This window comes from Lacerta agilis, chromosome 14 (assembly GCF_009819535.1).
Source record: "Lacerta agilis isolate rLacAgi1 chromosome 14, rLacAgi1.pri, whole genome shotgun sequence".
NCBI classification, from domain to species: domain Eukaryota; kingdom Metazoa; phylum Chordata; class Lepidosauria; order Squamata; family Lacertidae; genus Lacerta; species Lacerta agilis.
In genome coordinates this window covers 34,722,592-34,744,393 of record NC_046325.1, presented here as the reverse complement: position 1 = coordinate 34,744,393, position 21,802 = coordinate 34,722,592, and the positions used below count along the sequence as shown (strand labels likewise).

General features: G+C 44.8%; 1 protein-coding gene across 1 annotated transcript; it reads right to left on the bottom strand.

The window, feature by feature from the left end:
- Positions 1–1,185: 1,185 nt before the first annotated feature.
- Positions 1,186–20,242, bottom strand: ARL5C (ADP ribosylation factor like GTPase 5C). Its single transcript, XM_033170119.1, has 6 exons — positions 20,169–20,242; positions 11,182–11,242; positions 9,453–9,600; positions 6,330–6,413; positions 3,916–4,067; positions 1,186–2,586 (listed from the first exon to the last, which is right to left on the bottom strand). The coding sequence occupies exons 1-6, from the start codon at positions 20,212–20,214 to the stop codon at positions 2,538–2,540; spliced, it is 540 nt and encodes a 179-aa protein (XP_033026010.1). The 5' UTR covers positions 20,215–20,242; the 3' UTR covers positions 1,186–2,537.
- Positions 20,243–21,802: the final 1,560 nt, after the last annotated feature.

The following is a 21,802-nucleotide window of genomic DNA, read 5'->3' as shown; positions in this document are numbered from 1 at the left end:
GTTGGCATCAGGACACTGTTCAATGCTTGGACCTTAGCCACTTGTTGAATGGTTCAGTTATTCAGACATTGGAACGTTCACCGAGCATATACCGGTAATTCATTCCATGTGTTTGGCAGAACCAATATTGATCTGCACATGGCATTGTAACATGTTTTTGTTTGTTTGAATGGTCATTAGTTAATCTTTATTCAGCTATTATCTTAGTAAATTCCTTTTTAAATTTATTAGCCAGTTTGTGGTGGCTTGTTTTGGTTTATTGGCTCGACATGGGTCAAAGGTTTTGCTTGCAGGAAGATCTGGCAATAAGCAGCAAGTCACGAATGCGCAAAATATAAGGAGGACACATTTAATAAAGAAACATTTTAATTAAAAAAAAACCCTCCAAACAGATCATGTCTGGAAATATTAAAAAAAATACCAATGGGAGAACACTTGAGAGAGGGAAATCTTTCTCTGTTAAAACACAGCAGAACTTTCCAGTTACAGACTACATAATTCCTGTACCTTTATAAAGCATACTGTACAGTCTCCAAAGCTGGATGCCACTTACCACGCCAGAGAAACCGAGGCACTACATGTTAGTTTCTACAGGTGAAAGTCAAAAAATTAGAATATCGTGGAAAAGCCCATTTATGAAAGCAATTGTTTTCATTAGCTACTGGAGTTTAATATATGAGATGGACTCATGACATGCAAAGCGAGATATGTCAAGCCTTTGTTTGTTATAATTGTGATGATTATGGCGTACAGCTGATGAAAACCCCAAAGTTGAAATTGTTAATTTGGGGTTCTCATCAGCTGTACGCCATAATCATCACAATTATAACAAATAAAGGCTTGACATATCTCGCTTTGCATGTCATGAGTCTATCTCATATATTATTTTCACCTTTTAAGTTGAATTACTGAAAGAAATGAACCTTTCCACGGTATTCTAATTTTTCGAGTTCCACCTGTATGTCTTGGCCTACACACGCAGCAGCATGTGGTGGTCACACAGTTGAGTTGCCAGGATGGACTGCACCATTTGAGACTGCATCCTGAAATCATACTTCTGAATGTATTATAGTCGTAAAACTCTTACACAAATGGAAAGCTGGCTTAGCAGGCAAAAGGTCTGTGCCAGAATATTCTCTCTCGTATGCTAGTTTTCTTTGGCAGGCAGGAAAAGGCTTTTTTAAAAACACAAGGGATGCCACTTTTGAATACTCCCTCATCTGCAGTCCAAAGTGGTCCTGTTTGCTAGACTGCCTCATTCTGCTACATGTGTAAAGCACATTCACAAAAACTTCATATTAATTGCAAACGAAAAACAATTGTTTACAAGGCATACAGTCACCAGCGGGTTGTGGCCGACTAAATTCTACAGAGCAGTCCCGTTGAAATGACAAACCTAAGCAAATTATGTGCATTCGTTCCAATGGGTCTCCTCTGAGTAGGAGTAACATTGGGTACAACCAGTCATGTCTAGTCTGGCCCTAACCTCTGTGGCTTGCTTGCAGCAGGGGTTTTGTAGACTCTCAGGATCGGGCAGTAAGGGGGTTGAGTCACATATGAACCCTTATTCCCCATTCCTGCAAATTATCCTGGTGTTTGCACAAAGTTTTAAAAATAAGCTTGTCTTGCCAACTTAGCAAGTTTTTCTTCCTTGTTTAGCTTATGATGGTAGTGGTTGTGACCTTTTTCCCCCACACGAAAATTCTGCCACTCTTACTGGAACTGCTTTCTGTGTACACCACAGCTTCCTACAGATTTCATGTCCCAGACTTGCCTTGGCATGCCACGAGAAATCCCCCCACAGAAGATGCAGCTGAGATAGCTCTTTCTCGATCTCGGCAAGCCAGACTCGCACGCAAATGGAAGGAGGTCAGGACTCTAGCAAAAACGGATTGGAAGAGAAGCACCAAAGAGCAACTCAGTGCTCAGATTGTTCTGTCATCTATTTATCCACAGTGAAATGGGAACAACCCTTTGGGAACACAAAGAACCAGCTCCAGAAGTCTCTTCCGCATCTTCTCAATGTGGGAAGCACAGCCCAGGTATGTCAGAGCCCAGAGCGAAAGGTCAAGGCATACGGTTTGTGTTGATCCCACAATGATAAAGCAAAGCCTGTTTCTTTTTCAGGAAGGCTGAAGGCACTACTTGATTTTCTGATGCTTAGCTCTTTCATAATCTTTCCCCCAAAAAACAAGGCTGACATTTTGAAAAGGTGTGCTGGAGCAAAGCCTTTAAGTTTTCTCCCTTCCGCCGTGCCGGGAAGGATGTTCCCTTTTCGTAAGGCAAAGTCGGTCCAAGAAGAAGCTCCCATCCCCCACCTCTGCAGGCACAATTCATAATCGCTTTCTATAATGGTCCATCTTCTAAGAAATGTATAAAATCAAGTTCCGGTGGCTTTGGGGAGAAAAGGGGGGGGGAAGCATCAATCAAGGTCCAGTAAGTCCTGAGTGTTTGTAAAAAACAACAACACACAAATGGAAATAAATACTCCAACAAGTTTGTTTTTCCTCTTCCCAAAAGCAGCTTTGGCTGATATGTCACTTGGCTGCAACTCTAGAAATCATCCATTCTAAACCAGCTGGAAGGCTGCAGGAAGTAGAGAGGAAGAGTTAGTGCTGGGGAAATCACAAAGTACAGCTCCTAGTAACCAACCCATATTACCACTGCTGTCTGCCAAGGGGAAAGTGCCTTGTCTTCCTCCTAACTTGTTCTTCTCATCTTATCTCCATCCCAAGCCCACACTGAGGGCTCACCCACACTTCTGTTTGTCCTCCTACTTTCCTTCAGGCAAACGTGCTGTTTACCGAACATCCATCAGTTTTTTCTGCGGACTGACATTTGTTCCAATTCAGTGGCAAACTAGAGAAAGCACGGAACAAGCAGAAAACCTCTCGGACTCTTACTTTCCAGGCCGATGGCAAGCGGAACTGAGGATGACCCCCGAGTCAAAAATGGCGAAGCCACATTATCAGAAATAACAAGTGTTGGGTAAAGTGGGGGACGGAACGGACAATATTTTTCAATTAGAAAAACGTAAGGGCAGTCACCAGATTAAAGAAACCTCCAATCAGTTATATGAGTTTTCACTGATTACAGTAAACAAATTTATGTCCGTAAGAAAGAAACAAGACTTTGTATAGCATTCCTCCTTCCGTCCCACCCTTTTTGTTTCCTTTGCCCCACAATCAGGATGCAGATTTGTAAGACATAAAAACACTGGTGCCTAAGACTTAAAAGTCCCAGGATCCTTTAAAATAAATTCTGGGCAAAACTGGTGAAGAAGAAAAACATGGTTAACACGAGCTTTGCTAAATTTGTAAACCTTGTCAAAAGTCTATGCATCCTATTGTTCTACAGGCAGTTGCTTAAAAACATCCTTTTAAAATGGCTAAGTTATGAATTGAGGTCTTTAGACCTACAAAGCATTACTAAAAGCATCCTTAAAATTATTTTTTTTAAATGGAAAGGCAACATACATCTCACAATATTTAAGATGGCAATTGTCACCTGCAGTTTCTTTTATATATACAGTAAATACTTGTGTGTGTGTGTTTTTGTTGTTGTTTTTTAAACAGCTGGTTTTGCACAATTAAAACAATTTTAACGCACAAATTAAGGGTTTTAGCACTAGAAAACACCAAAAAGCACCAGATCTTGGATGTAGGAAGAAGCTTCGCTTATTTCGTTTTACTGTGACAGGAACAAACTGCCATGAGCCCTTGGATCACACATTCCTCCCTCCCTCCCTCCCTCCCTCCCTCCCTCCCTCCCTCCTCTAGTGTTGTTGCAATTAGCTACACCTTGTCATTTCATCCAGGCCTGACAAACTGTGGCTAATCATAGTTCTTTGATCGTTTACAACAAGCCCATTTCAAACCAGAGATGACGAAACTGGCCTAAATGGGTGGTACTCACCCCTCTCCTGTGAGTGCACAACATCCCTGAATATGCCAAGGGTGGTCTTTGATAGAGCTCAAGGTAAGAAAGTTTGAGATCTCAGAGGTAGACATGGAATTTTTGACATCCTGCTTGTTGGCAAAAATCAACACAGCTGCATTACGCAGGTCCTGGGGAGAGGAAGGAGAAAATTCCCCGTTTACGTCCAGCTCTCTGACCCACAATACTGCCCACCCAAAACCATAGGACTGACCCATAAAACTAATAGCTTAAAGATATGGGAGTCACTCAGTAAAAAAAAAAAAAAAAGCTTTTTAGACAGCCAAATTAATATTTGTAGTAACGGACGCGGGTGGCACTGTGGGTTAAACCACAGAGCCTAGTGCTTGCTGATCAGAAGGTCTGCAGTTCGAATCCTCGCAACGGGGTGAGCTCCCGTTGCTCAGTCTCAGCTCCTGCCCACCTAGCAGTTCGAAAGCACGTCACAGTGCAAGTAGATAAACAGGTACCGCTCCGGTGGGAAGGTAAACGGCGTTTCCGTGCACTGCTCTGGTTCGCCAGAAGCGGCTTAGTCATGCTGGCCACATGACCCAGAAGCTGTACGCCGGCTCCCTCGGCCAGTAACGCAAGATGAGCGCCGCAACCCCAGAGTCGGACATGACTGGACCTAATGGTCAGGGGTCCCTTTACCTTTAACCAAATGTAGGTCCATCTTAGGACACCAGAAGATAACGCGTGCAAGACACACATTTGAACTCTGTACCTGCGGCATTTGAATTATTTGTCTGACCAGCTTCTGTAGTGCTTAGGGTTTCAAACCAGGATTCAAATCCCCACTCAGCCATGAAGCTCGCTGGGTGATTTCAGGCTGCTCATACCAGTTGTGAATTTACCTGAGGAGATTATTATCCAACCAATTTGCTGTGAATTTACCTGAGGAGATTATTATCTAGCCAATTTGCCTTGAATTTACCTGAGGAGATTATTATCTAGCCAATTTGCCTTGAATTTACCTGAGGAGATTATTATCTAGCCAATTTGCTAACCAATATATGTGTGGGGAAGGCCCTTTTGTCAAGTGCTTTGCTGAAATCAAGATAAATTACATCCACAACATTCTCACAATCCACTAGCCTAGTAAACCAATTTTTAAAAAAGGAATAAGATTAATTTGATGGGATTCAGTCTTTACAAATTCATGTGAGTACCTAATCACTGCATTGTTATTAAAATGCTTACAAATAGACTTGCTTGAACATCAGTTCTAATATCTTTTTCCTGGCGTCAAAAATCAGCCTGACTGGCCTGTAGTTTTCCAGATGTTCCTTTCCTCCTTTTTGAAGATTGGAACATTGTCTGCCTCCAGTCCTGTGGCATCTTATCCGTTTTTCAGGATTTCTCAAAGATGATAGGAAAAAGGTTCTGAGAGTACACCAACAAGATCCTTCAATACAACTGATCTGCTCCTAAGACTTGGACTCGTTTAAAATAACTAGGTATTTCCTGGCCACCTCAGGTGTGGGGAACCTTTGGCCCACCAAATGTTGCTGAACTACAACTCCCATCATCCCTTGGGGAGTTGAGGTTTAGCAACATCTGGAGGGCCAAAGGTTCCTCACTTCTGATGGAGATGTATCATCAAGCACCTTAATGAATATTTGGCCTCTTCCCTGAGGCAATTTGTGCTCAACTGTCAAGCCTGGTCTACACACGCAGGGAAAGAGACGGCAGAATGGAATGCGTTATTCCAGGGTGGGGAATGAATGAATGAATCTTCATTTGCATGAGGAGAAGGCCGCTGCTTGCCATGTGAAGACTCCCTGCAAAGAATCCCTGGGGAGGAAGGCTATTGCACAACCTGCTGCCTGCTAAGCTAGCTTTCTACTTGTGGGGTGATTGTTCCAGAGCAGAACATTCGAAAATGGGATCCTCACCCAGTCTGAAATAAAACGGTCCGTTCGGACCACCACAGAACTCTGCTATCTCAATCACCATGTGCAAGTCAGGCCTTTAGGCAGCATTAATCCACCAACTTTGGTAGGGTTGCCCTATGTCCAGAATTTCCCGGAAATAGCTGGAATACTACAGTCAGAAGCAAGTGTCTGGGTGGAAATCGCTGAAGTGTCTGGGAAAATCTTGATGTATGGCAGCCCATGTTGGAAGTGTAGATTTTGGCGAATATCATTAAAAATAGCTCAAAAACTCCTCTCTCTCTTTCTTGCCAAATCGAGAGAGAGAGAGAGAGAGATCAACAACTTTGCCCCCCCCCCCCCCCCGCAAAAAAGCTCAACAAATTGTCCTGATTTTCACTTTTTGAAATATGGGAACCCTCAACTTTGGTTGTCATCAAGCATCATTGGCTCACGGTTAATATACAGCTTGCAAAACAGCCTCACCGTCCCTCTGTATGCTGTGTGGCAAGGCAGACTCACCTCATGAGCAAGCATCTTGTACAGTTCCTCTTTACTCACTGTCAGCCTCTCGCGGTCTGTGCTATCGATCACCAGAATGACAAACTACAAAGGAAGCAGAAAGCACCAAAAGCTATGAGCTCATCTCGGCAACAGAACCCAAAGCTGCGGGGCTGAAATCTAAAACCTAATAAGGCTGGGTGCTGTCGTTCGATCCCTAATGGGAAGCTCTCCCCACCCCCCACAAGGCTCCACTTCTCTGCTGAAGTTCTCCTACGTCCAGCTTTATAGTCTTTCAGGTGGCATGTAAAAAAAATGGAGCAATCTCCTCTTCTGCATGATGTTCTGGGGGCTCCTCCAACACCCTCCAGGGCCATTTGGGGGGTGGGCAGGCTGGAGAGAGCCCCCTTGTGGCAGCAGAAGACCTTGCGCCTCCAGTTTTTGTTTCCATTTAGATTCGTTTGTTTTTTTAATTGTACTGCAATACGAAAAAGCCTTAATAAAATTTTATGGAACAAGAGGGGGAAAGAAGATGAAAAAATAACTTCAAAGTAAAGCTGGGCAAAACCTCAAAAAGGCCAAGGAATGGATGGCAGCGGTCGTGGCTGAGCAAGAATTTGGTTCTAGGGTTTCCCAGACTTGGGTCTTCTCCAGCTGTTTTTGGACTACCATTCCCATCACTCTTGACCACTGGTCCTGGTACCTAGGGATGATGGGAGTTGTAGCCCCAAAACAGCTGGAAACCTAAGTTTGGGAAACCCTGTTCTACATGAAAAGCAAATGTTTTACCCCCGAGCTACGGGGCTTCCCGGTCGCTTGCCATAAACAGCATCGAATTTATGCAACGTACACATACAGAAACAAAAACTGCTCCATTTGTACATGCCAAGGAATTACGCATTTGAGTACCGAATTTAAATTTTGTTGGAGGGGTAGGGAGAGAAAGAATACACAGGGCCATCGAGTTTTCTCAACTTCTCCCATAAGTGAGACATAATTGGTGTGAAAACTGTTTTAAAAAGGGGTGAGGTTTATTTTGGGTGAGTAGATTGTCTTGCTTTGTTGATTTGGTGCCTGGGCAAAAACTGAGAAAACACGGGTGGTTGGGGGAAACAAAGGGGGCGGGAACATTCTGCTTCTAGAAATGTCAAGAATGTCCTCTTGGCAGTCAAACGGACGTGTCTCAGCCTGGCTTTGTTCTGCCAGAGCAGACGGAGAGCTGCGTGTGACGCAGACAGGGCTCAAGTCTCGTTCCTCCCAACAAAATATTATTTTAGCCTCATTCCCAACGACCTGGGAAGAAAGGCTAGCAAAGCCTAGCTAAGCATGAGTTAGGGAGGGTATTTTGCAGTGTAAATATGCCAGGAGGGATAAAATAGTAGACAGAACACGGCTATTTGGGTTTGAGACAGCTGTGAATACCATTAGAGGAACAAGGAAAACTGCCTTTGACTGAGTCAGACTGTGAGTCCATCTAGGTTGGTATTATTTGTACAGCGTGTGTGTGACTCTCTGGGGGTTCAGGAAGGGTCTGTCTTTTCCCCTCTCTACCTGCAGATGCCAGAGAGGGACTATGGGGCTTTATGCATGCAGAGCATTGCACAATGACTGAGCTATGGTTTTTCGCCAGAGGAACCTACCTTATACCAAGTCAATAGCTATTTAACGCTTGCAGCCACAGGCCACTGCAAGTACAATAATACACGCAAGCATACAGCGCAAGTAAATACCCTCCCTTAAAAACAGATCAAAGTTATAATCAACCTTGGAACTTCTGGGGGCTTACTCTTTTTTAAATTTCAGCTTGCTCAAATTAACACGTCGCCTTTGCAAACCACTGACACTTGGGTTCAAAATTACCGTGTGCATTTTCTACGCTGGAACTTCAAACAGTGCAAGTTGAGGGGACAGATATTTCTGCTCATCAGATAGCAGGTGAGTCACGATGTCCTGAACTGGCCACCGACTACATTGCAACATGAAACCATTTCCAGGATAGGCAGTGCGGAACACAACGAACTAAATCCATGACACCAGCCTTCCAAACTTGCACTAGGTCAGAAATTGGTCCTTCCAGCCCAGTGCTGTCTGCAGCAAGTTGGGGGAGAAACTCAAGCGGAGCCACCTCATTTGGCCTAAAAGGAAATTTCAGCCAAGCCATGCCCACATGCCCTAGAGATGATGTCAGGTGTGGAGCAAGCTCCCTGCTGAAAGTCCATCAGCTGATGTGCCTTTGCAGGTGAAGGAAAACAGGTCACCTGGTGTCATTGTGACATCAGGTAATTAACAGGCAGGGGTATCATCTGTCTCAGCTCTACCTGGTATACCAAACCTGATATCTTCCGCACGCAAAACATGCGCTTCACTGAGTTATGGCTCTTCTCCAACCAGAATTGTTAAGCAGCCACTAACACCTAGATCTCACAAACAGCAGGCCAGGAGGCTGTGAATGGACAGCAGCACTTCAGGTTGCAAGTGGGAGCTCACGAGACTGAGTGCAGCACAACTTGCCTAAGGCAACTTAGTGAGCTCGTGGTCGAAACGTGATCTGTAGCTCAGTCTTAGTCACTTTTTCAAAGGCAGGGAACCCGAAGCCCCAGTTTATATTGGGAAGGAATTGTCTCCCAGGTCTAATTGGCCAGTGACCCTAGAAGGGCATTTTGAGACTTCTGCTAATTGCACATGTCGCTTGGTGTGGCTCAAGTAATCTGCGTTTCTTTACAGGCACCTTTTTCTGTAAAACACCTAACCCTCTGCTAGTCTCACCCCAATCAGGTTGCTTTGCAGAAGGTGAATGCGTTGAGAGGATCATGCTTGCATCCAGGTAGGCAGTTTGGCAAGGAGATGTGCTGTTTTCTAGTGCAGAGGGTCACTCATTCTGGGTCTTCTCTACGCTGCAATATTTCTTTTCATGGAATCGGAGCTGGGAAGTGCCTAAAAGGTCATCTAAGTCCAGCCCACTACCAGTGCAGAAAATTCACTTCTGCTACAGCATGCCTGATAAAAGTTGGCCGTCTAGCCTCTGCTAATAAGGCAGAGCATCTTCCAAGGTCAAACGGTTTGTGCCATTAGGAAATTCTTCTAACGTTTAGTCTAACCTACTAATTTACTTTTGCCTTATTTGGCTGAATCCATGAAGCTCACCTCTGTGTTGGAATAGTAGGTGTGCCAAGTAGACCTCAAGGTTTCCTGCCCACCAATGTCCCACATCAGGAAGTGTGTCTTGCGAAGGACGATTTCCTCCACGTTGCTGCCGATCGTAGGAGATGTGTGCACGACCTCGTTCATTAGGCTGGAAAGGAGATCAGAGAAGTAAGCCGCCTGAGCCCTCAACAGCTACCTCGCCACCCTCCAACCTGCAAAAAATGAGATTCTGGGAAGGCTTGTGACACAGGATTCCTCAACCTGATCCTCTACGGAAGTTGCTGGACTACAACTCCCACCTTCCCTGGCGATTGGCCATGGTGGGTGAAGCTGGCGGGAGGCCACCAACATTTGGAAGGGTCCAGACTGGAGGGTAAGGCTGATTTCCGGCAACAATAACCCTGCCTTGGTATTGGGAAGCTGTGCAATACACAGCTTTGTGAAATACACTTTGCGCAATACACAAAGGCCAATGGGAAAAGGTTGCTGTGGTTGTTAAAATTTGTATATCGCCCTATACCTGCAGGTCTCAGGGTGGTTCACAAGATAAAATCTCAATATAAAAATACAAAGCACATTTTTTAAAAAACCTCAAGAATTCTCCCCCTCCCAAACACATTTTTAAAGGCTGGCTAGGGGTGATGGGAGCTGGAGCCCAGGAGCAACTGGATGGCCAAAGGTTACCCATCCCTGACCTGCATTAAACCAAAAGGGAGAGTGAATGACGGACTTCTAAAACAAGTGTAGGATGGGGACATCCTCCCAACAGAAAGCACTTCGTTGATTTTAGCTGAATCCCTATTAGGTCCTCTTAGATCCCAGAATGCAGATTCCTTGAGGTTTAGCTGATCTATCTATCTATCTATCTATCTATCTTTTTATTATTTTATTTTATTAATATTTCAGGCGTTGTCTTTGGGTACAAAGAGTTGTATTCAGCTAAGTTCTAGTACCACCCATAGCGAGTGCTACTCATAGTGGATTAAATTGCACCATTTAGATACAAAAGGCCCATATCTGCATGTCACACAATACTGTGAACAAGCAACATGCAAGTATACACTGTCTGGTCACTCCTACTTTGCTCCTGTACTGGGTGTGTGAACAAGAGAAACTAACCAGGAAACCTTGGCTTCCTGTTATGTCCAAATCAGTAATTGTGGTTTGTCTTCTCCTTATCAAGCAAGGATTATTAGCGAGTTGTCGGCTGTTATCAGGAAGTCGGTCAAACCATGAGTCCTGGTTCAGACATAGCAAGAAGCAAAGGCGTCCTGGTTTGTTTCTCCCCATCTCATGAGAAGCAAAGTGGGAGCAACTAGTCAGTGCTCAGCAACAGGTATTGCATCACGATAAGAGTGGCTTTTTGCAATGTGCAAACATGGCTGCTCCCCTCCTGTATGAATCTCCCCGTGTGTGAAGCACAGTTTAGCCCTGACATTTGAAACAGGCTCAGTCTTGCACCAAGTCCCAACGCAACCTGTGGACGCACCATACATCAAAAGCACATTTGGAGCACACCATACATTTAAAGCGCATTTAAAGCAAACCCCCCTCAAAATTGGAGTTTGCTCTTCACAAAGCTATCATCCCCAGCAGCCTTAAACTACAGTTCCCAGGATTCTTTGAGTGTGTGTGTTAAATGTATACTGTGTATGCTTCACGGAACCCCTCATATCTAACCATTAAGTTGAACATAAATAAAAATTCAATGTGTGAGGGAGGTACTCACAACTGGTAGAGGATGGTGGTTTTCCCAGCATTGTCCAAGCCAATAATTATTACTTTATGCTCTGGAGGGGAACAAAACACAGCAGATGTTCAAGATTTTGATAACAAGTTTCTAAGGAAAATACAGTTTGAGATTTATTTAACTCAGGCTTCCTCAACCTCAGCCCTCCTTTTGGCCTACAACTCCCATGATTCCTAGCTAGCAGGACCAGTGGTCAGGGATGATGGGAATTGTAGTCTCAAAACATCTGGAGGGCCGAGGTTGAGGAAGCCTGATTTAACTGGTCCATATAATGAACTGTGATCAGGGAGTTGGAGAAAAAGTAAAGTTGAAGGGGAGCTTTTTGCCCAATATCACCAATGAAATCATAGCTGGGGGTGGGGTGGGGAGCACAGCCTTATAATTTCTGTTTTTATGGATCTCTGTTTTCATCAACTTAGCGGGTGGCGCTGTGGTCTAAACCACAGAGCCTAGGGCTTGCCAATCAGAAGGTCGGCGGTTCGAATCCCCGCGACGGGGTGAGCTCCTGTTGTTCGGTCCCAGCTCCTGCCCACCTAGCAGTTCGAAAGCACATCAAGTGCAAGTAGATAAATAGGTACCGCTCCGGCGGGAAGGTAAACGCCGTTTCCGTGCACTGCTCTGGTTCGCCAAAAGCGGCTTAGTCATGCTGGCCACATGACCCGGAAGCTGTCTGTGTACAAACGCCAGCTCCCTCAGCCTATAGAGCATGGAACCCCAGAGTCGTCTGCAACTGGACCTAACAGTCAGGGGTACCTTTACCTTTAAATCATTTGCATGCACAACTTTAAACAACAACAACAACAACCTGTAGCTGATTAAGAGATTTCCAGGGGTGCCCCACTCCTCAGAAATGTCATGGGCCACTGCACTAACACTTGGCTCTTATTAACAAAATTACACTCCACACATATACCAAACTTGCTCATTCACAGCTATTCTTAAAGTCCTACCAGTCTGAGTCAGTCATCCCAATCAGGTTTCTACTTTTGACTACTAGAAGGTGAACGTGACTTTTCTCAATCTCTTCCAAGAAGCTCAGAACGGCATATATGCGGCCCCACCCTGTCTAAGGTGACCATTCACCTTACTTCCTCGTCCTCCGTTGGAAGGTATATTTTGTTTGAAGGGTTGCCTATCTAAGTCCAGTTGAAATGTAAATCGCCCCAAGAAGGCAGAAAAGGGGGGAGGGGGGCTGAACATGCCCATCATCAATAGTTAGCAGCTAGAGAGTAGTAGACTGAGCAGCCATGGTGGTTCTCCTGATCAAAATCTTCCCCGTTCTGGCAGAATGGTCTACATTTCTATTTAAGTTACAGTGGTAACTTGGTTCTCAAACTTAATCCGTTCCGGAAGTCCTTTCCAAAACCAAAGCATTCCAAAACCAAGGCACGCTTTCCCATAGACAGCAATGCAAAATGGATTAATCCCTTCCAGACTTTTAAAGACAACCCCTAAAACAGCAATTTAACATGAATTTTACTATCTAACCACTGATCCATAAAATGAAAGCAATAAACAATGCACTGCAGACACACAATCAATCAATCAGTAGCTGAACTGGGTTCCACACAGTCATAAAAACAAAAACAAAAAAGCTGCAAAAAACAGACAGACCTCAGCGTAATACTCAAAACGGAATTGTGGCACTCAAATAAGAAGTGTAACACTTAAAATGGAGCATGTTTGGCTCCGTTCGCAAACCGGAACACTTACTTCCGGGTTTGCAGTGTTTGGGTTCCAAGTTGTTTGAGTGCCAAGGCATTTGAGAACCAAGGTACCACTGTACAATAATACTTTCTAGATTTGCATCTATACCATAAATGTGCAAGTGCATTGTGTGTGTGTGTTTGTGTGTGTGTGTGTGTGTGATGTGTTTCCTAACCTTGCTTGAAGGAGTGCAAAGTGCCCCTTTTTCTGCCCACTTTCAAAGCAGCAAACTGAAAAAGGAAGCACTCGCTAACCCCCCTCTCCCCGCTGCAGCAGGGGGTTAGAAAGAGAGTGCATGACCCAAACTCTCCTTGGCAGCAATGGCAGTAATGCAGACACCTATCATCCTCTAGTTAGCATATTCAGGCTTTTAGGTTATGCTATGCTTTTAATAGGTTATGTTATACTCTGGATTATGTTATGTTTTAATAGATTATGTTTTAATAAGGATGAGAGTGTTGGAGATATGTGCAAATGTGTATGGTAAATCCGGTCTTTGGGTGTTTGATTTTTGTTGTTGTGTATACTGTGTATATACGGACAATGACAATAAATTAAAAAAAAATCTAAAATCTTAAAAAAAAAATCTATTCCCCTGTGCACTTCCTTGCACAAGAAGACTACCACCATGCTGCCCAAGTTTGGGCAACAAAGAGCAATTCAGCATTCTAATAAACAAGAACAGAAAGTTTCTTATGCAAAGACACTCAATTGTCATACATGCATAACCTTTTGCAGCTGAAACAGTGGCTACACGTGACTAGTTTGACTGGAAGACAACAAACAGCAGGCATTAATAAGTCCTGGAGCATCCCAAACTCAGCCTTTTCCCATGCCAGTGTGTCCCTCTCTAGACATCCTTGTGCAACTGCCAGGGCGCCATCAACCCAGCCAACGCTGCCTCGCATCCTCACACAGCACCCCGCCCTCCCGCCGCAGAGCTGTCATTACAAATTACTGACAATGAATCAAACTTAAATTGCAACTGTTTGGCACAGATCAGAGGAACACCAACACTGGAGAAACTCGCTTCGGTTGAACCACCAATGTACGAGTGGTCTCTCTCAAGGAGGGGTCCGGCTCTGGCATCCATACCGACCAAGCAATCTTTTGCTATCGCACATAACACCAAGCTATGGTTTATTAAACCTTAGCTTAGTGCTGTGTGAATCCCGTCTAGCCTCTGTAAGTGTGGTGTCTTTACTGCCAACAAATGACCCCTGTGGTCCCAACTCTACAATTCTATGAAAACCATGACCTGAAGCCATGGTTTGTTGTTGAGTTATGAACCTTGATTGTTTTAACTGTGGCATTACAGTTGTGACCCCAGCAGCCTTCCATAACCATGGTTTCTATGACCACCCGTAGATTTTCACCAAACTACAAAGGCATAAGGCAGGGGTAGGCAACCTAAGGCCCGTGGGCCAGATGCGGCCCAATTGACTTCTCAATCTGGCCCATGGACAGTCCGGGAATCAGCATGTTTTTACATGAGTAGAATGTGTCCTTTTATTTAAAATGCATCTCTGGATTATTTGTGGGGCCTGCCTGATGTTTTTACATGAGTAGAATGTGTGCTTTTATTTAAAATGCATCTCTGGGTTACTTGTGGGGCATAGGAATTCGTTCATTTCCCCCAAAAAATATAGTCCAGCCCACCACATGGTCTGAGGGATGGCCCATGGCTGAAAAAGGTTGCTGACCCCTGGCGTAAGGCAAGAAGAGCTGGGGGGGGTCCAAATTTGGGGTAATTGAGCCATGGTTTGTTTGGTCACCTATAGGATGAGTTGTGGTTTGTTTCAAAAACAAACCATGGCTTAGTATTAGGAGCCAAGCAAACCAACACATGAATTACAATGTGTGCACTCACTTTGTCACTTTGGGCACTTTTTTCATTACAGTGGTACCTTGGTTCTCAAACTTAATCCGTTTCGGAAGTCCGTTCCAAAACCAAAGCATTCCAAAACCAAGGCACACTTTCCCATAGAAAGTAATGCAAAATGGATTAATCCGTTGCAGACTTTTCAAAACAACCCCTAAAACAGCAATTTAACATGAATTTTACTATCTAACGAGACCACTGATCCATAAAATGAAAACAATAAACAATGTACTGCAGACACACAATCAATCAATCAATCAATCAGTAGCTGAACCGGGTTCCACACAGACACAAAAACAAAACAAAAAGAGCCTCAAAAACCAAAACACTAAATAAAAAGCAAAAACAGACCTCAACGTAACACTCAAAACAGAATTGTGGCACTCAAATTGGAAGCATAACACTCAAAACAGAGCATGTTGGGCTTATGAAAAATGTTCGCAAACCGGAACACTTACTTCCAGGTTTGCAGTGTTTGGGTTCCAAGTTGTTTGAGTACCAAGGCGATTCAGAACCAAGTGAACTGTACTTGCCCCTTGCTTTACCAAGAACCTCAGAGAGCTCAAAGAGGAACCACAATTCAAACTTAAAGCTACAACAAAGCAAAGACTTGGAAGCAAATGTTACATTTCCCCCAACCCCCAGCCAGTGTAACAAAGGCATCAGAACACACAACTGTGGAGTCCAAAGGATGCCTGGAGCAAGGGAAAAGTTTGGCACAAGCTGCATATGGCATTTATACTTCTTTCTATCCCTATCAGCAAAAAAATCAGGTACGAACGGAATTTCACTTTCCTCCATTCCATCCCTTGGGCACTTTAGAAACCAACTTTGCAGCAGAGTACACAGATGAAATTGGGACACAAAACAAACAGGTTGTACCTGTTACAGGTAGGTAGCTGTGTTTGGTCTGCCGTAGTAAAAAAAAAAATCTTTCCAGTAGCACCTTAAGAGACCAACTAAGTTTGTTCTTGGTATGAGCTTTCGTGTGCATGCACACTTCTTCAGATACCTGATCATGGCTGAGGTTAAAATCCAAGGCTGCAGTGAACAACTCCCCACCCAACAAGTGTTTTAGTTCATGAACATTTCAGGAAAAGTTTGTTTTACGCTGCAAGTTGTAGATGATAATCTGTCTCCCACATACGGCTAGGGTAAAAATTCCATATATGGCCAGATTAGGTAAAGAGAAAGGCTTTTTTGTTGTTTTTGGCCAAGAGCCATGTTTTAAAATATCAGCTCCCCTACCTATTAAGAAAGTGTTTGGTGGCTCCATATTGCTTTCTGGAGAAGGAAGGAAATTCTGCTGCAAGGTAAAGAATCAACACAATGGAAGAATTGGTTTTCTCCAGAGACATATCCCAAGACTGGCTTCACGTAACAGACTCCATTAGTGGTTTTGTTATGTTCTGTGGTATTTTATGCATTACGACTTGCTGTTATTTTAATTAAGCGTGGTTTAGTAATTCTTTGTTGCAACTGTCAACTGTTCAATTATTATTTGCTGTTACTTAATTTTACTGTTTGCTTTATTATATTCTAATGGATGATCGAATATTGCTTTATTTGATATACACATGTAGTTTATTTTAAATTTATGCTTTTAATTATAACTTGTTTGCATTGGCTCAGATTGTTATGAGGTGTGTGGTCTTTGCTGTGTATTTTGTTGTTTCTTCAGCTTATAAACCGCCTTATATAGAAAGGCAGTATACAAATGAAAAGTGAAGAAGTGAAGAATTAACCGCATGGTCTCAAACGTCAGAAATAACACATGAGGCATGTATACACACACACACACACACACACACACACACACACACAAGCAAACAATTGGAATTAAGGAAACTTTTTCAGCAAGGGCCACATGTGCTCATACAGAGCCTCCCAGGGGCCGGGTGCAAACTAGGTACAGTCGTACCTTGGATCCCGAACGCCTTGGTACTCAGACATTTTGGCTCCCAAACGCCGCAACCCCGGAAGTGAGTGTTCTGGTTTGCGAACGTTCTTTGGAACCCAAACTCCTGCTGCGGCTTCTGATTGGCTGCCGGAAGCCACGCCTTGGTTCCCAAACGTTCAGTCTTTGTTGCTGTCATTGCAACACAAGCTAACACAGTGTCGCCTACATCAGGGATGAAGGGCCTGTGGCGTTCACAATGATGCTGAACAACAGTACCCATAATCCCTTGGGCCATGCTGGCTAGGAGTGATGGGAGCTGGAGCCCAGGAGCAACTGAATAGCCAAAGGTTACCCATCCCTGACCTACATTAAACCAAAAGGGAGAGAGAATGACGGACTTCTAAAACAAGTGTAGGATGGGGAAGTCCTCCCAACAGAAAGAACTTTGTTGATTTCAGCTGAATCCCTATTACCGGGTAGATCCTCTTAGATCCCAGAATGCAGATTCCTTGAGGTTTAGCTGTTCTATCTATCTATCAGAAGCTGTGCTTTGGTTTCTGAACGTTTTGGAAGTCAAACGGACTTCCGGAACGGATTCCATTAGACTTCCGAGGTATGACTGCACAGCAGTGGATGAAACTCTAGCCTACAGTAGGCTAAATTCTAGCTCTCCATCCAAGCAAGCGAGAGACATCATTGCACTTCGAAGACACACCTAGCTAGGGAAGAGCACCCAGGGAGCGTGAAGAGCAGGGCAAGAGAATGTCTAGTTGCCATTTTGGGGCAAGACGGCTCCAATGTTTTATTTTCCAAATGATGGACTGGCTGTGATTGATTCTCAGTTAAACATGCGGCTAGTTCAGATGACAACCTTGACCTAGGTTAAGAGCTTTGAGAACTTCAAAGAGGAAAAGCAGCTTGATCCAGGAACAGTCCACATACCGGTATATATTTGGCTATTATTAATTGTGACTGCTAGTGCTCAGGCTGTACAGAGAAAGCATTTTGGTTCCAGAAATTTATTCTGATTGTACAGATAAAATATAACGGACAGAATTCAGTCTACAGGATGTGGTGTTAGTGAGTAAAAACAGTCCGGATCCAATGATCCCCAGGCATGCACCTCCAGATGGTGAAGATGTCAGGTGCAAAACACACCTGGCTAATTTCGAACTATGACAGCCTCCTTTAACCTGGTGCTTGGGACTACAACCTCCATCAGCCACGATAATATGGCTTTGCTGGTAGAGGCAGCTGGGAACTGTAGTTCTGAAGGACTCTAGGTTGGGAAAGGCTGCATTCTCTGGCTCAGGACAGTTGTGTATGCAATACATTCATTCACACACACACACACACCAGTTTGTAGCACTTTGAACGAGGTTTGCCTGCACACATTTGCAAGTATGCGTGCATCTTACAGGCAGGTTTGTGCCTGCTTTGTGAAAATATTCACAGGAAAATATTCTCCTACTAACACACGCGGCCACAAGTGTTTCTACAGGAGTGTGAAGGAACCTCTGCATATAAACATGTATTTACAAGCAGAAATGCAAAACTTGCCAGCCTACAAGTGGTGTGCAAGACAAGAATCTCGCACAAAGAGGTCTTTATCGCTTCCCACCCCCCAAGGTCTTAAAAGGCTCTGAGCAGAAGCGGTTTTTTCATTGTCAGACAAAAGGGCCCTACCAACATGAGAGATGGTCTGAACAAAGGATGGAAAATCCTCTCGCCACCAAACACCTGCCAGAGCAAGTGAGCTGTACCAAACACAGACAAGAGGGGCTGTGCCTCCCCCAACCCCCCCACACAAAAAATAGAAAAAGAAAACCTCTGAACCTTCCAGTTTCCTGTAGTCACCAGGAGGAGGGGTGGTGGCTTCCTCGCACAGCCAACACACAGGATGCCCAACATTCCCCAAGGAAATGAATTTGTCTAGAACCACTTGCTCTATTGTCTGTCTGGATTCAAATGGAAAATGCTCGGAGAGGTACAAGAGCTACAGGTTTTCTTCTTCCCGATAACTTCACATTTAAAACGCGGCTGTCAAAGGCAGCCTTTGCTCACTCCCTTATCCCATCTCTGTTCCCCAACAGACTTTCTTCTCTTCCTCTGCATCTAAGACACACACATACAGACACACACACACACAACAACAACAACACTTCACACACCCCAGCCTGCACTCTTAATAACATAAATCCAGTCACTGTTTTTTGCCCTCACCAGACAGAAGTTAACCTGGCAAGCGTGCCAGGCACATATTGAGTTATGCACACGTCAGCTGGCTCTATACACCGCAGCCCCCAAGGAAACATGAAAGATGCTAATTGCTTCAGAAAAAATGCTGCATTATAGATGTTCAACAGCAACGTCCCTCCAAGCTTTCAAGATAACTCACCCTGTAGAGTTGGATGGGACCTCAGGGGTCATCTAGTCCAACCCCCTGCAATGCAGGAATCTCAAGTAGATCGTTGGATGGCAGATGCCCACACAGGTGTCATTCTGCCTCCTTCCGCTTCGTAACATGGCAATCTCTTTCCATCGATAACACAATTCAGGCACCACACACACACACAGAAGGCCCCTTCTGCACAGTGTATTTAAAGCAGCATCAAACCACTTTAAAGAGCCCCCACCCAAAGAACCCTGGGAGTTGTAGTTTGCTAAGGGTGCTGAGCAATGTCCCTCTATTCACTTCACAAAATGGTTTGGATTCTCAGAAATGGTTTAACAATCCAACCCCTTTTCACAGGGAACCCTGCCAATTGCAGATTTGTCAGGGGAACAGGGGGGTCTGCTGCTAACAACTCTCGGCGCCCTTATCGAACTACAGCTCCCAGAATTCTTTGGGGGAAGCCATGGCTGTTTAAAGTGGTATCGTAAATGTACAGTGCAAACGAGGCCAACCGTGCCAACTCTCTCGCACCCAACTCGCAGGAAAAGCCATTCTTTCCACAGCAGCCGTGTGTTGAAAAGGTCTGGGGCTCGTCTCCCCCTCCCCTCCATTTCACCCTCCCAGATGGCCTTAAATTCCTTGAAAGGGGACGACGAGGGGGGGAATGAAAGTCACTGAAGAAAGGACAAAAAAAAAAACACAAACCCAGAGAGAAGACAGTGGGGGAGAGAGAGATGACGGCGAAACTGATGAGAAGGAGAGAAAAGGAACAAAACAACTCAGCAGAAACGAAGACAACCTAGGAAGAAACCAAAAGAGGAGAGCAAGAGAAAAGGAGAAAATGGAAGCAAGAGGGGGGAAACCCGCCAATGGAAGGAGAAAAAGCGAAGCACACAAAGGAATGGAAACCAGAGCGAAGTCAATAAAAAGAAGGGGTGGAGGAAGGAGGATGGATGCAAAGTTTGCAACAAGAGAGGAAAACAGGGGACGGGAGGAAAGGAAGGGAGGCAGCAAGGAGGAGGGGGGGCGACGAAGGACGATGCAGGGGCGACGTGCGGGGGAGGGCGCAGGGGGGTTCCTACCGCGGCTTCCGAAAACGCTCAGCAACTTCGCAAATATCTGCCCCATTACGGAGCCCCGCAGTCGCCTAAGCGAGCCCTTTTCCCAGCTCCGCTTTATAGCCTCGGCCGGTGACGCGTCCAGGGGAGAGGCGGGCCCGGGCTCCGGCTCCTCCTCCTCCTCCTCCTGCGCGCCTCCCTCTCTGGAGGGATTTATTATTATTTTTCCCAAAGTGGGGGAATTCCTCCAGCGCGAGGGAACCCCGGACAAGGGCACCTGTACCGGGGACAGTCTACGGTTCTCAGGGACAGTCCACGCCGTGGTAATCCCCCCCCCAGGCTACAAATTAATTTACACCAGGCTACACACCATCATCTTTCCCCACCCCACATTCATATGTGGGATTTGACTAGAGTAACACACATGACTAGAAAGGTTTGCAGTTCCACAAACATAGGTGTGCACTGCCTCGAAATAAAAAGAAGTGAACAAAAGAAGGCTCACTAGGGGGGCATTGCTAAAAAAAAAAATGTCAACTTTGTAACCAGAGGTTCAACTGAATAGAATCTGAATCACATGCACCACAAGGCCTATGCAGCCTCAACTTAAGGTGGCTCCCGGCCTGGCTTTTTACAGGCCCTTTGGAAAAGGCCGTATAGACAGATGCCTTTAGCTTCTGCACCCCTCCTTTGCACACCTGTCAACACAACCACATAGGCATTTTCCACAACAGCTCCGCAGCACAAATCCCTTCTGCAGGCAGCAGACCCATGCTCCCTCGCCCTCTCGAATTTCCTCTCTGCGAGCTGCATCCATGGATAGAACATTTGCACCTAAATATTTCCATCCTGACAGCACCACACACGGAGGGATAATTCCCACACATAGCTTGATGGGCACATGTGCAATTCCCCTATATATATATATATATATATATATATATATATATATATATATCAGATCTGCATCAGAGGGAACGGCACATGCCTCTTTGTCAATTTGAGCATAGTTGCGTTCCGTGGCAACAACGTACGGGAATAGAAAGTGATGGGCTTGGCCTGGGCAGGCCGGGTCGTCCTCTTATATACCTGTTGGGATTGACAAGTCATCTGACCTTCACCCTCACCTGAATCTCATAGCTCTCTGGTAGCTGCCTCTGATCAGTTCTCATCAGTGATTGGGAGGGATGGGGGCGGGTCCCCCCCCCGGCCCCCATCCCTCCCAATCACTTTTCCTTTTCTGCTGTGCCTTTTTAGATTCTAAGCCTTAGGCCAGGGAGTGTTTTATCACTGGTGCTGGTAAGCCAATCTGGAGCCCTCTCTTTGCTTTTATTTGGCCTAAGAAAATACCAGTACATTTTTTAAAAGTGTGTTTGTGTGTTGTTTGTAGTATAAAATTATTCATGCTGCTCCTGCAGCACAATCAAGACTCTCTAAACAACTTGTGCAAAGTGCATTGGCCAAGAATGAGCTGCACTGAGCTGCACACTTAACAGTGTTGAGCATTGTGTGTTTCCCGGCATAATCCAAAGTGCTGGTATTGTTGACCTTTACAACTCTTTGCTCATGATCCTTATGGCTTTTGGGGTTTTAAGCAGGAGGTTATTGGCCTTTTAGGGCACATTGGCAAATCGGAGAAACTGTCATAGGCACCACAC